At 40.2% G+C, this 14,729-nt stretch overlaps 1 protein-coding gene and 1 long non-coding RNA gene across 2 annotated transcripts; one reads left to right on the forward strand and one right to left on the reverse strand.

Moving 5' to 3' along the window:
* Positions 1-3,219: 3,219 nt before the first annotated feature.
* Positions 3,220-6,538, forward strand: LOC133926864 (E3 ubiquitin-protein ligase AIRP2-like). Its single transcript, XM_062373006.1, has 5 exons — positions 3,220-3,670; positions 3,864-4,032; positions 4,129-4,195; positions 4,284-4,497; positions 6,043-6,538. Exons 1-5 carry the CDS (start codon positions 3,591-3,593, stop codon positions 6,251-6,253), a joined length of 741 nt encoding a protein of 246 aa, XP_062228990.1. The 5' UTR covers positions 3,220-3,590; the 3' UTR covers positions 6,254-6,538.
* Positions 6,539-12,528: 5,990 nt separating this feature from the next.
* Positions 12,529-13,597, reverse strand: LOC133926873 (uncharacterized). Its single transcript, XR_009911196.1, has 2 exons — positions 12,878-13,597; positions 12,529-12,775 (listed from the first exon to the last, which is right to left on the reverse strand). It is a non-coding gene; the product is annotated as an uncharacterized LOC133926873 (long non-coding RNA).
* Positions 13,598-14,729: the final 1,132 nt, after the last annotated feature.

Consider the following 14,729-nt stretch of genomic DNA (forward strand, 5'->3'; position numbering starts at 1 on the left):
TCCTTTCGAGCATCAGAATCCAGTCAAATAGCCAAATGATTTCATAGATGAATCTGATTCACTAGAGAAATATTTTTAGATGAATCCGAATCACTTTCAGAATGAATTAGAACCCGGAGCCCTACCAAACAGACCCATTGAATAGAATGTAATAAAATACTTGCATCCAAGGTGGACCCGGTCTAAAAATTAAGCAAGAGTATAATAGTGATTAGGTCTTTATAACTAGAAAAAGTACTAAATTCACTAAAATCCTTTTAAAATAAGAATAAAAGCGAAGGCATATGCCCCTGCTTACTGTATGTGGGTTCATCTATGCATCTTGGGACAAAAGACATCTTCCAAGGAAACATCTAGGAGTTGCTTCTTGAACACATTATGCGCATGTTCTTTTCTTTTCGAATGAACGACATTAGTGACACTAATTTTATTAAAGAAGAGAGGAGTTGATCTAAATTATAACAAAAATTAGATTGAAAAACTTTAACAACTGCATAGTTAATTAAAGGTCAACCGGCAAAAGCCCCAACAGCATGAGCACCTGGAGAAACAACAAAGGTCAATCATCACTACACACCGAAATAACAAAAACAGAGTCCGCATCTGAATCATCATTGCCAAGCTTATCACAACTGTAACTGAGTAACTCTGACTTCTCAAAAGAAACCTTAGCCACAGTCGCTAAGGGTCTGTTTGTTTCAGCTTCGGATTGTGACTTTCAGTTTTTACAATCCGAAGCTGAAACAAACAGACAGCTTTTGTTTATAGCTTTTTAAGATCTGCTGGTTGAATTATGAGAATCTGAGAAGATGATTTTTCTCAGTTTTTGATAGATTGTGAAAGTCTATTTTACTAAACTGTTCATCAAATTTTTTTAGAATCTACAATTTAAAAGTTTTTCACAATCCAGCTTCTATAAACTGCTTTTCAGAATCTATAGATGAAACAAATAGACCCTAAGTTCTCACGCCTCGCGTCCACTATCACACGTCATCATTAGTAAGCTCATCTTACACCATAACACAGCCACTCGCATCATGCGCGCGTGTTCTAAACTTGTAGTAGAAGAAGACGGCCTCGCAAATTGGAGACCAAACTCTGCATTCCAACCACTCCCATCATGTGCAGTGGTGGGCGGCTAATGATCTCAAAGAAGATTACGAGCAACGGTTGATCACAGCAGTCTCGACAGGTTCAAACTTTCAATAAATTTCAACTAAATATGTCGGGGACTAACCTTGCTTTGCGTTTCGCCATTTTGTTCTGGTTGCTGCCGAAGAATAATGCAATATGGTCTTCATCGATCTCACTGTGATCACATGTTCAAAATTCAAACCCCACTAATTATTTTATTTATTCCAACGGCCATGGACGCCTGAGAGACGAGATCCCCAAAGTATTTTTCTTTTCTTATTTCTTTGATTAGCCACAGGCTGTCACGGCCATTAGTCAGGGGATGAACTAAAAACATGTTTGATTTTGGTTCACACCTACCTCACTAAAGTTGGACGAGCTAATTATTTAGCGGAGGAATCGGCTGTCCACAATTTCACCTAGCGTGGGCACGAAAATAAACTGGGTGTGAGAATGAGAGCTTAGACGAGCCAACTGTTGGCGTCCATCCAAACGACTACGTAGAGTGAAGATAATATCAATTTTTTAGCGAGGCTTTAATCCAAACAGACCCTAAAACTGCGACCAGATGTGAAGCCCCATCTCTTTTTGCTACAACAATTACATACTAAATGGCTTAGTTGTATGCAGAGCAGCAATGAAGTGGAAGCCATAGGATATTCATATATTCAGAAAAACTCCAGTATGCAGCAATTTCGGAAGGACGGGAACCGGAAATATGGGGGTAAAAGCGGAAAAGGGACCAGAAATGATAAAGTTGGTTAGAAATGCTGGGGCAATGCCCTCATCCTCAGGCTAGCTGACCAGCCAAAGATCAGCACTGGCTCTGGGCCCTTGTTTTTCTGTGCTCCCAATACACTTTTGTTCATGACTCACGACTAGATATATGTGATGCTGGGAGCATACAATAGATTCTTGCTCTTCCTGTACCGGGGATCCTTGGGCCAACCGTGCTGCCATAGCTAGATAGTGTAGAAACTAGAAAGTTCAAATCAAACAGAATTTCCTTATCTGTGTGGTACATATGTGCAGAAGTAAATGGTTCAGTAACAAATGTTTGAACTCATTTTAGCCTCATATTGAATTGCCTAACAAAGTAACAATAATAAACAACCAAAAGCGTACCAATTGATCATGCCTGTGTACTGTCGAAATTGTTTCTATCTGAATATAAGATATGGTTTCAGTTAACGGGATCATAAAACCATCACCAATACTTGAAAACAACCATCACCGGTGGAAACAATTTGATAACAAGAATTTTAGGTCCAGATTTGAAAGGACAAATCGGTGAAACTAAAGATAAGAAATGATGGTTTCTCCTAAAACGATCTAATTTTCTGAAATTTGTGCTAACTTCAATTTTAGGTCTCTTTTGGATTGCGAGATTTTTTTCTAAATCCTGCGTTTTTCATGTGAAATTGAACTGATTGTGAAATTCATGTACGATTCCTATGAAACTCCTGCATTCCAAAGGAACTATAATTGTATTTGTATCCAGGAAGGAACTGTAATTCCACAATGCAATTGTATATGTATCCAGAAAGGAAATGTAATTCCACCTCACATAACGGACATATCTTTCCATGGCCTCAATGAATCACAAGGAAAATGGTAGCGGGTCCCACAAAACCGGCAGGTGGGTCCAAGAGTGGCTGGTAGTGGATAGGGCCAGCCAGCCACCTGCCCACCAAGAGTCCAGACCCCTCTTTTCTGTGTGTCATCGCATCTGCGCCCTCCCTCCAGCGGCTCGTTATCACCGTCCATCATCAATCTATCCACTCCTTTATTTATTCTCCACCTCTCCCCTTTTCGGATTTTCTTTTTGAGTTTTCCCACAGAAATCTGAATCTTTCTATTTGTAACATTTTGGGTTTCAACTTCCACGAGTCAATTCAAAATTCTATAGAAGAATCTGTAAGCACCAGGTAGATTTTTTTTACCTTAAAAGCTATTTTCTTTAAAATATTTTTAAAAATAGATTCGAATTTTGACAGGAGTGGAAACTGGAAGACAGCACAATAGCACCATAACTGCTCCTCGTCTCAGTCCTCCGATATTTTCTTTCCTTATTTGTGTAGCCTTTCCCTCTCCCTTTGTCTCCTTCCTTCCCCTACCTTTATTCCCAAGCTTTTCACTTCTTCTCAAGCAACAAAGAAAACAACGCAAACAATTGCAAGTTGCCCAGACATCTCCTGCTCTCTTGTTATAAAACCAAGGGGACCAGGGGCACAGGACAAAAGCCCCTTATTTCCTCAAAGCTACTTACCCACAAACCTAAACCAAAACAGCTTGATTCTTTCCTTTCTTTTCTTGTTGGCCTTCTTCTTGCTTGTGCTTCTTGAACCCTTCTGCTCCTTGCTTAAGTCTCTCTGTGTTCTATAGACTTGAGAGATCAGAATAGGGGGCGAAGGAAGGAAAGCAAAGCATAGATTGGATTTGCTTCTTGAGAAGTCATGTTTCATGGTGGCAGGCCTTTGTCCCTCCGGGGGTCTCTCAAGGCCCTTGAAGCTGATATCCACCATGCCAACACCCTGTAACCTTCTCCTCCTTTTCCTTTATTTCTACTTTTCATATTTTCTTGCTTCTTGATGTTCTCTTTTGCTGCTTGATTTTACAAGGAAAGATGTAGAATAGATAAAGTTGGCTTTTTTTCCCTCTGATTTTATTGGGTTTGTAAACAGGCGTGTATTGATGAATCGGCGATCCTTTCTTCTTCTTCTTTTCAGGGCGCATGCTATACACAAGGCTTATGGGGGTGCCTGTGTGCAGATGAGGCTGTCCTACAGCTCCATGGCTCCAATCATCCTAAACCTTATCCAGTGGATGGATTGCAGCTGCTCCCTGTCATACACCCTCCCAAGTTACCTTGGCCTTCTTGAAGTTCTTGTATACGAGGTAATTGAATTGCCTTGCAAACAGAGTTGCTGAGTTCATGAGTTGATCATTTCCAATGATTTTGAAAGTTTTGCATGGTCTTGGTTCAACATGCAGGTTTATGTTGATGAAGACGCCTCTATATCCACAATCGAAAGGAGAGCAAGCCTGAAGGAATTCTATGGTATGCTTACCACATAGTCAGGAAGTTCTTCAGCTCAAGGATTTGTTCTTGCAGTGGTATTAGCTAATTTTGCGACCATGGAATGCAGCTATCATATACCCATTCTTACAACAACTTGAGGGCAACCTGATGGAGGACTGCAAGGAGAAAGGGCGGTGTAAGGAGTCTGGCGGCGGCGGCGGCCGGAAGCTTGTTGCCGATGATGATAGGGAGGATGAGTGCGGCATTTGCTTGGAGACCTGCACCAAGATGGTCCTTCCCAATTGCAACCATGCCATGTGCATCAACTGTTACCGAGACTGGTATTGCTGCCTGTTTCTCTTGCTTATCCGTTTGAGGTGTATTATTTTAGTAGTAAGATATCTGAGCAAGGATCATTATCAATTATGCCCAATGTCACTCTACCATAAAAAAAATGCTAGCGGTTTGATTATTATTTTTAGATAGTGCTAGCGGTTTGAATAGCTTGAAAGTGATATGGATTAGAGAAATGGATGTGGTCTGAGGAGCCGCGTAAGCATTGACGCAGTCCTGATAGAAGGGTGGTTCAATTCTTTTTTCAAACAGTCAAACTTGTGCTCTTTGTGAGCTAATTCTACTCAATTCAATGTTGGTATGAGTGAGGAGAGGGTGGTTCAACAACCCAGCACGGTCCTAATCTACAGAATTTTGTATATTTATTGCTTCAAGTCTTCATTTAGTCTAATTAAGAAGCTACATTCTCTTGAATGTTTGAAAAAAAAATCCATTTTGTTCTTCACTGTAGTTCTGCAATGCAGCTATTCTCATGTGCTGCTCAGTTAGTTTTGATGTGTTTTGTACAATACAATGACAGCTTGAAACTGACTGTGTTACTTACTAAAGTTTTTTATCCGCCTGTTTGTTAACTAGGAGGGGTTTAATATGATCCAAGGTATCATGTGCCATGTTAAGAGATTCATTCTCTTTATCCCTTTAGTTGAATGCTGCATTTGTCACAGTTAAGTGAACAGATTATGGTACTTTGTACCATTGTTAAGAGCCCCACATTTCATCATACAAAAAACAACTAGCAATAGTACATCGATGGAATGAAAAGAAGACAACTTAAAAGAATCCTAGCTTTAATAAAATCAGCATATCATTAGTGCCAGCCAACTGCCTAGTCTAAAACATATTTAAAGGGATAAAAGGGTGAGAGGAGCACATTGACTTGTGGCATTCTAAATCCTAAATGATGTTGTCTTAGCTGGAAGATCATGCTTGTGTACCAAGGGTGTGATCTGCGAGTCACTGTGTGCGGCAGATTAAGTATATGTCAGGCTGTTGTTATAATGATACTATCAAACGGCTCCTCCATTAGAAATTTGGTACAGTCAATCGCTTCTCCAATAACATTGCTTCAGATTAGATAATATATATAATCAATGGAATTGGTTATAACAGTAGATGCTTTTGGAAACTACTGACCTATTAGTGTCAGTTACTGAAAATCCTAGCAACCGGAAACCAAGTGAAGCTAGCTTGAGCTTTGCCAGTTGCTGAAAATCCTAGCAAGCAGATATGTTAGAGAGGTGCTTCTGTGCTTCACCCTTTTAGAGCTACACAGATTCTAAAGCACAAACCAAGGGTGAAAAATAGAAGCACTGTCTTGATTTCCACAGGAACACGCAGAAATTTTCTAGTTGGTTTTGGTGCTCGGATTTGGTTTACCGGTGAACGTTGCGATTTAGAGGGATCAGCTGGGAATATGTACATCATCATTTCAGTAGATTTTGGTCCTGAACTCTGTCTAAACTAGGCATGCGCCTCTTCCTCTACGTTTCAAGCACCATAAAACTGCAACTCTGAATCTAGCGTCATTGCAGGTATACAAGATCCCAGTCATGCCCGTTCTGCCGCGGAAGCCTAAAGCGAGTCCGGTCCAGAGACCTCTGGGTGCTCACCGGCGACGACGACGTGATCGACACGGTCACCTTGGAGAAGGAAAATGTGGGGCACTTCCTCAGCTTCATCGATAGCTTGCCTCTGATCGTCCCCGACAACATGTTGTTGGTCTACTACGACTACCTAGTCTGACAAAGCTCCCTCTGAAACTGAACGAGGAGAGATCTGGGAAGCGCGGTGTACAAGGGTTCCGGCAGCCGACCATCCTCTGCGGATCGAGTCTGGCAAGCGAAGCCATTGTTGCGAAATAATATTATTTCATTACACTGGCTTTGCACAATCGCATTGTTTGTTGTAATAATTGTAAAGAAGAAAAATGTCTCGACTTTTACTAGCTTGACATTTCTGTGGCAAATTGCCAGATTATTCAGGATGAAGAGACCAAGGGCTGGGCACTTTTGCTTAGCCAATTGTCAATCTGTACCTGTGCGTTTAGATGATAAGTTTTCTTAGACATTTCTAAATACGTTGCTATGGACAACGCTAGATAGCTCAATATGGCAATGTAATCGATCAAAGAACTGTGCCGTTCAATCTAAACAAATGGAAGAATTTATCGACATTTCCATCGCTGTTGGATGCAGATCACAATGCAGAAGGAAAATGAAAGACATCACCTGCCGGAGCTGGGATTTGGTCTGCATCGATTTGGCCATCATTTTGTATCGTAGGGACTTTCTTTCGGAAGGACAGGAGATCTGTCATTCATTCAAGAAGGAAGGAAAAGAGAAATATAATAAGTTCATCGCCAAAAAGCGGACTAGAAACAGCAACAAGAAGAAAAAGGAAGTAGCAAAACTACGAAAGACGAGCTGACACCAAGCAGGAAAAACTAAGCGGCAACACCATGCTAATCAACGAAACACCATGATAGTTTCTATCTTTATCGTGACCTCTTTCTTTGTCAAATACGAGATCTAGATAGGTTGTAGGCTTTTGTTTTGAAAAATTCTTCTGTTTTTCTCTTTCCAAATGTTTTAACAGGTATATATGAATACACGGAGTTTGTCATTTTGATCAAATTTAGCGAGCGATGTCATTGTTTCCTCCCACCAACCCTTGACAGCATCATGATTCTGCAACAGCATTCAACTAAACTCTTGTTTTCATGACTAGCGTGTTATATACTTCCAAACCTCTCTTTAAAACACGCACTGCAAATCAAGATAAAATGCAAAGAAACATGTTATTGTGTGACCAATTCTTTGTCCCTGGGTTATCCGAAGTATTGAGCTTGTGCTGCACAAATATCGTAGGGGCTTGAACACTGCAACTTCTGCCCGGCTGACATGAGCCTGACAGCGACTGCTTCATTCTGTACTGTACGGGCGAGCCGCGAGGACGGGACGACTCTCGGTGGTACTTGCTTGCATTTCATTCAGTTCCTGAAATGAAATTGCACGTCTGCCTGCAGCCACCCCCATCCAAATACTATTTCCATGATGACTCAACGTGACAGCTCGGCACCATTAACGCAAAGCACGACCAGAATGTCTTGGTGGAACGCATACAAGTGATGGTGACGCCTGCTTTCAGTCTGAAATTGATTTCGCCGTGACCAGATGATGCCGCTTAGATGATAAGCCACGAATAAGCTTTTGTCAAGCCACGAATCAGCTTTTGCCCCCTAAAAGTAAAGGCTTTCAACCCCAATCCGGAATAAGATCACCGGAAAAAAAAGACCCAACTACAGCACGGCCGTGCATGCTTTAGTATGTCGGCCTGCACATCCGGATTAGGAAAGATTAAAAAATATAGTTTCCTCTTTTTTGCTCACATCTGCTCCACCCAGCACGTAGCGTGCCCACGCCCGCATCCCACTCTCACTAGATTTTTTAAAATAATATTATTTTATTAAAATTTGCAAAATAGTAGTTAACATAATAAAATTATAATAATAGGTATCTATCGATATGCAGAGTGTCGATTAGAGACCTGTTAACACTCCACGCGCTGATATCTTACATGGCAATGGATATACGAAACTGTCGACACTTCGCGTGCCGACACGTCCTATGTTCCACAAACGATCTTTAAAGAAAAATTTATAACTTTTTCATATAATTTTGGATGAAGATGATCTTTATATGAAAATTATATTTCTTGATGAAATCTATAACTTTATAGTTGATTTTTTTATGTGAACCTATTTAGATGCTAAAAAAGCAGTTATAAATTTTAGATCTGAAAAACTATATCTGTAACCTCTAGTCACCTTTTGGATATCTAAAAGATTTAAATAAAAAAGTATTCAACTACAAAATTATAGATCTCATCGATAGGTATAATTTTCATATAAAGATCATCTTCATCCAAGACCATATAAAAAATTATATTTTTTTTAAATATCGTATACAGGAAATAGACCCCCAGACCCACTATCATATAAGATGTCGACACATGAAATAACGATAGATATCTAGTCGGTACTCTACATGCCGACATATACCTATTCTTACAATTTTATGATTTTAAATATTATTTTTATAATTTTTAATAAAATAATATTATTTTTTAAAAATCCTCCCCCTTAGGGATAGCCATTGCTCCAACCCCTTAAGATGAGAGACAAATTTCGCCATCTCTTTAGAGCAAATCGGATATACAACACAGAAACTGTCATGCCTGATCTTCCCCTCCCCTCCTTAATTTCTCCCTCTCTTTGTCTCTCTTCGTTGGGTGGGACCCAGCCGTCAGCTGCTTCCTCTTCCGCCGCTCTTTCCTCCTCTGCCTCCCTCCTGTTTCAATTCCACCGAGCTCGCGCGTATTCAAGCTGAATCATTGCTGAGTAACGCTGCCAAAATGAAACCGTCAACCCTCCATCAAGGCAAGATCATTGTGGCGAAGGAAATCGACGGGAGAAAAGGAAACCAAGCCGTATTTCTCGCCGCCGCGTCAAGACTCCGCCGATCGATTCAATTCTCCCTTTCCCCTATATAAAACCTCAATTGACCCCTCGGCCGAGCGTCTTCGCACTCCACCGCGCCCAATTCCGCAAACCTCGTTGAGTTTCCTCAAACCGCGAGCCCTAGCACCGTCGCTGGACCTTTTCTGGACCCCGCTGCCGTCGTCGAGTCGCACAGCGCCTTCCCGACGCCATCCGAGCCTCCGCCGGTGCTCTCCGTCCACACGTCGTCGTCCTCGACCGTTCGCCGTCGAGCTCCGACCATCGCTCGCAGCTCTGTAGGCCACCGAAGCTCGCCGTTGAAGCCCCGCCGTCGCCGAGCCTTCCCAGTCTTCCCCGACGCCCGATAAGCCGTCAAACAGAGTCGCCGCAATCTCTGCTTCCTCTTCTGCCGCTCGTCGACATCGTCCGACCACCGCAGCACCATCTCCGCCGTCTGCGGCCGTCCTCCGTCACCCCGAGCCGTCGCTGCCGTCGTCGAATCGTCGGAGAAGAGGTAGGCACCCCTCTCAGCCGTTGGATCTTCGTTGTGCGGCGTAGATTAGTAGTGTACCCCTTCGCATTAGGAAATCTCAGCCGTCCGATCCGAGATCAACGACTCCGATTTAATGAAGTGCCCCGTCAGCTCTGTTGCCTAGTCAGTGTGCCTCGTGTGCAGCTACGTCGTCGTTTTGTCCTATGTGTCAGGTCCAGTCAGCGCTCTCTCTCTCTGAGTCAGCGGCCTAGTCAGCAGACGATGTCATCGCTTGCACAGTAATTCGATTCTCCCGTTAGAAAATAATTCGCGATAATCCGATTATTCCGAAATAGGTTTTCTTTAATAGAAAAAAATTCCAGAAAATAGTTTAGGTAAATGTTTATAAATATTTTTTAGCTCTATTTTTATTTCTGTAAATGGTTATTTCATGTTTTTCTAGTCTAAAAATTATTGCAAAAATGTTAGAATAAATTTATAATTTGGAAAATGGTTTAGAAAATATATATTAATTATGATAATGTTTAGAAATGAATTCTTTGATAGAATAAATGCTTTAAATTTGTTTTTATGCATATAAAAAATTAGTTTATTTCCAGAAAAATGCAAATAAATTTCATAAAATTGTTTTAATCATTTCTATGCTATAAAATAATTCTACAATTTTTTAAATAAATGTTTTAGGCCTTTTAAAAATTATTTTTACTTCCAGAAAATAGTTTTTGTTATTTTTAGTCGCTTAGAATTTCGTTTGGCCGTAGTTTTCGCTTCGTTGCTCCGATTTGGGCGGTTCTTGCTCCCAAATCTTTCTGAATTTGTGCCCTAGCTTGTTCTAGTGTTCGTTTTATATGTTTGTTTTGTTTAGTGTTTGTTCTTAGTGGTGCTTGTTTGCTTGCTTGCTTGTAGAGGAGTTTGTTCCGAAAGCGTTCGAGAACATCCAGGATCAAGACTTCGGAGATTTCGAACAACTTATCAGAGAAGGCAAGTGCCCTTGAACATTTTGCGCCTACTTTTATAAAATTTTGTTTTACAAATTGCATGCACATCAAACATGATATCCCATTGTTAGGGTTTACTAGTTTTTCCTAAATCTTTCTTGTAACTGTAGATTGGTTTTCATGTTGGGTAGAATGTGTTTAGTTATGCTTACTCATGGGTAGCATAGTCGAATTATGTTGATATTGATGAACCTTGGTAAAAGTGCTTAGCCTAAGATAGTAGGGTTTGGGCAAGTTGGCATGTTGGTTGGCCTGTGGATGTGTTCCAGGCAGAATTATGGGATTTCTGATATTTGGTTATTAACCTGTTGTGGGGTTGATGGTAGTCTTGCACAGACCATGTTAAGAACCGGTTCGTGAATCGACCACCCATGAAAACAGTACAACCACAAGCCTGATATGGAACGGGCTTAGCTCAGTAATTCGCCTTTCTCTCAGCATTGTGAAGATCACTTGGTGGTACAAGGATAGAAGGGTGTACTTCCTGAAACCGTAAGGCGCAAGAGGGGGTTTCTGGGGTGGAGGGTGTACTCCACTTATGTACGGCGGTGAAACCTCAGCGGTAAACATGGCCAAATGGGCCGTTCGTGCCGGCCCGACACGGGCCCGACTCGGCATGGCCCAAACGGCCCATCTACAGTAACGGGTCGTGCCGTGCCGGCCCGCGTGCCTTCCCCTCGGCCCACGGCACGGCCCGTCGACGACCGTGCCGTGCCGGGCCGGCCCGGGCACGATTTCGGCCCAACGGACCGAAATAGATAAAAAAAATATATAAAAATGAAAAAAAATACATAAAAAATAGATAAAAATATAAAAAATAGATAAAAAATATTTAAAAATAGCTAAAAAAATTAAAAATATAAATAAAAAATAGAAAATAGTGCCGGGCCATGCCCGTGCCGGCCCGACTTGACCGGGCCATGCCGCGTCGGCCCGTCGTGCCGCGCGCTCGGCCCAGGCACGGCCCGTGGCGTCGCGCCGTGCCGGCCCGGCCCGTCGGTAATCGGGTCGTGCCGTGCCTGTGCCGTGCCTACAGTGCCGTGCCTCGGGCCGGCCCAGTAGGCACGGCCCATTTGGACGTCTTTACTCAGCGGGTCAACACATGCTGAGAGAGGCATTGGAAAGGCTTTGCAGTAGAGTCCTGACCGCACACCTCGGAAGTGTGTAAGTGTTTGATCGATATGGGCAAAAAGGATGACACATCTTGTGGGTAAAGTGTACGACCTCTGCAGAGTGAAAACTGATATATCAGCCATGCTCACGGTCATGAGTGGTATGGACTCCTCACATGATTAGTCGGGTGATTTTTCGGGATGGTCTTGGATTGGAATTGGTGGATCGCAGTTGTGGGAACTGTGACTCCAGTTAGCTTTGTTAGAGATTGTTGGAACCTCGGTTATGAAGTAAGGTAGTGGGAACCTTCACTCTTGCCTTAGAGAAATCATTCACATGGAAGTAGTTTGTCTTTATAACTGTTTGCAAATAAAATAGCATTTATACCAATAAACCTTTGAGTTAAGCCTATCTTGACTTTTAGCCCCCATGTCATAATTTTTTCCACTTCCTGAGTATTTTATATACTCACGCTTGCTTCTCCTCCATAATCTTGTCGCGGCTCAGAAGCTGAAAACTACAAGGACTTTACAGAAGATGAAGTTGAGTTTTATGCAAGTGGCTTTTCGATCGACTTTCTGTGAAGTTGGGCGTCGTGCTAAGTTTAATTTCCGTTGCTCTGTAATCTTCTTTTAGAACCTTAAGTTATTGATGTAATAAAGTATATTGTATTAATGAATATTTTATCTGCTACTCACTTATAACGTCACTGCATATATATAACTTGATACTGACATACATATATATATATAGAGAGAGAGTATACATTCGGTTTAATCTTAAAACCAAGTTTGATAGAAACATATATGAAACAATTCCTAAATTCTTCTCTGATATGCTTTTCCTAAGAACTGGTTACGCACCTTTTCAAAAAAACTGACACGTGATGTTTAGTAGTGGGCACGACCGTACGAGCTAGATATCTATACAGGGATTTGCATAATCTGCCCAGTAATTGTGACTTTATCCAATTTGCTTCCAGTTGAATAACAATTACACAGGAAAAAGTAACAAAAGGATGTTTCGTTGATTTTTGTAGCAGATTTGCTATCTTGGATGATCAAATGAGGTGTGCAAAAGAAACTAAAGAGAAAAAACCAGATCCTTGAGTGTTGGTAGAATACGCCCATCCCAATGTTCCCACTGCATCAACACAGTCCATGCTGCAAATAGAGGCCCATATTCACACGTCAGTTATAGTAGAGAGAGAAAAGAAAAGGAATGTTTGCACAAATTTATGAAAAAGAACATTTTGATCAGCTTACCTATTAGTTTGCAGTGGAACATTCTGCACAGGGCCAAAAAGGCACACTGCAGATGGCATTCTCAATTTGAAGCTGCCAGCTCGGCCTTCTTTTTCAACAAACTGAACATAATCCTGCAAGAAAAACTGAACATAATCCTGCAAGAAAAAAATGACTCCTCATTAAACAGTTATAGCAACAGCAGTACAAAAGGAAAAAAGATTGCCTAACACCACCATTAGCACTCTTCACGTCTCCTGCATCACTATATATGTCGAATTTGCCTACACAGTAGAATCGATTTGCCTACATGGTACAATAATTTGCCTAGACAGTAGACTGCCTACTCAATGCTTAACGACATCCCCTAAAAGATAGGTACATTGAACATAGAATGCCTGAAACATGACTACTGCGAAAAAAACTTGTTGAACACCCTACAATAATGAGATGCTACATCAATAGCACTTGTATGGTTAGCACAATATATATCTGCTATATCACTATCTTTGCCAATATAAACTTTCCTACATAATACTATTAATTTGTCTACATAGTATCATCAATATGCCTACATAGTAGCATAAAATTACCTACAATGATATTCACGCTAATTTGCATCAAAACAAAACTAACATATATATGCATTTTCCATCACGTGAAAGAACAGCAGCTCATCATCAGCATTAGTCTATTGCATACCATATATCCATGTAATAGTCCACTTGTAAAATAGACTATATTGAAGAAAGAATTTGTGCTACCATATCTATAAGATAATTCTCCGTGTGTAAATAAGTATATGTGGAAATGAAGTAATATTGTTTTTGAAAATATTTTGGTCTTTTAGTTTGTCTATATAAAATGAGTTTTTATATTACGTACCTTATAGTAAAAATCTCTTCGATAGTTCTTAGTTAATCTCTGTATCTGTTATAGCTATAATAGAGAAAGAAGAACTCTGTGTCCGTAGAAAAGTGTTTTCTTCGGGTAAAATTACCTGAAGTGATGATAAAAACTTATCATATATATTCATGAATAGGGATATCCAGGAAAAGTTTCGCTACTCCTGAAATAAGCTGGCGATAAGAATGGTGAGTACCGAGTAAGATTTTTACGATTATTGTGCAACTGACTGAATTGTTGGTTTCGCCAACCTCCAAAGATCTTAAATAGTATCACTGAATACTACTGAATCAAAAAAGTTCGCTTTCAATATTGAATATTTTAGTATTGTTGTTATTGTTCAAAATAGTATTTTAATAATATTAAATTAAGTTTTTACTATTCACACGGTGTGCAAACAATACTAAATGGTACCTGAATAATACCAAACATTATCCAAATAGTAATTCTTGAATATAAAATTGCACGCAGGAAGTGTACGGGTTATTATATTAAATTTTTTATTATTCAAATTTGAGTTATTATTCACTATTAACAAAATGACTAGCAATATTTATCGTTAGCGCGCGACGGTGTAAGAATATAATATTATAATATTGGGAAAACTGCAAAAAACCCCCCAAAAGTCACTTGGATTTTGACTTTCCCCCCCAAAAGTTGTTTTGTTGCAAAAAGCCCCCCAAAAGTTTGACTTTGTTGCAAAAAACCCCCTAAAAATTCAAAAAAATAAAAAAATCATTAAAAAAATTCTAAAAAAAACTAGAGACAATTCTAAGACCTTCTGTGAAATTTGTTTTCAAAAATAATATCTTTTGCATCATATTTCATGGAGAGGAAGTTTGGAAAAAAAAGAAAAATATGCAGCTCATTTATTAACTCATGTTATTTTAAATTTGTCATGTCTACCATTATTTTTCCTACACAAATAATTATTTAAGTAAACTAATAAAAGTGGTTTCACTAATTT

This window comes from Phragmites australis, chromosome 1 (assembly GCF_958298935.1).
Source record: "Phragmites australis chromosome 1, lpPhrAust1.1, whole genome shotgun sequence".
Taxonomy (NCBI): domain Eukaryota; kingdom Viridiplantae; phylum Streptophyta; class Magnoliopsida; order Poales; family Poaceae; genus Phragmites; species Phragmites australis.

What these genes read in the sequence shown, in the direction of transcription:
- LOC133926864 (XM_062373006.1), top strand. Translation starts at nt 3,591, where the DNA reads ATGTTTCATGGTGGCAGGCCTTTGTCCCTCCGGGGGTCTCTCAAGGCC. An exon ending in ATCCACCATGCCAACACCCT is followed by an intron (nt 3,671 to 3,863) that starts GTAACCTTCTCC and finishes TCTTCTTTTCAG; the next exon opens with GGCGCATGCTATACACAAGG. An exon ending in ATCAACTGTTACCGAGACTG is followed by an intron (nt 4,498 to 6,042) that starts GTATTGCTGCCT and finishes GCGTCATTGCAG; the next exon opens with GTATACAAGATCCCAGTCAT.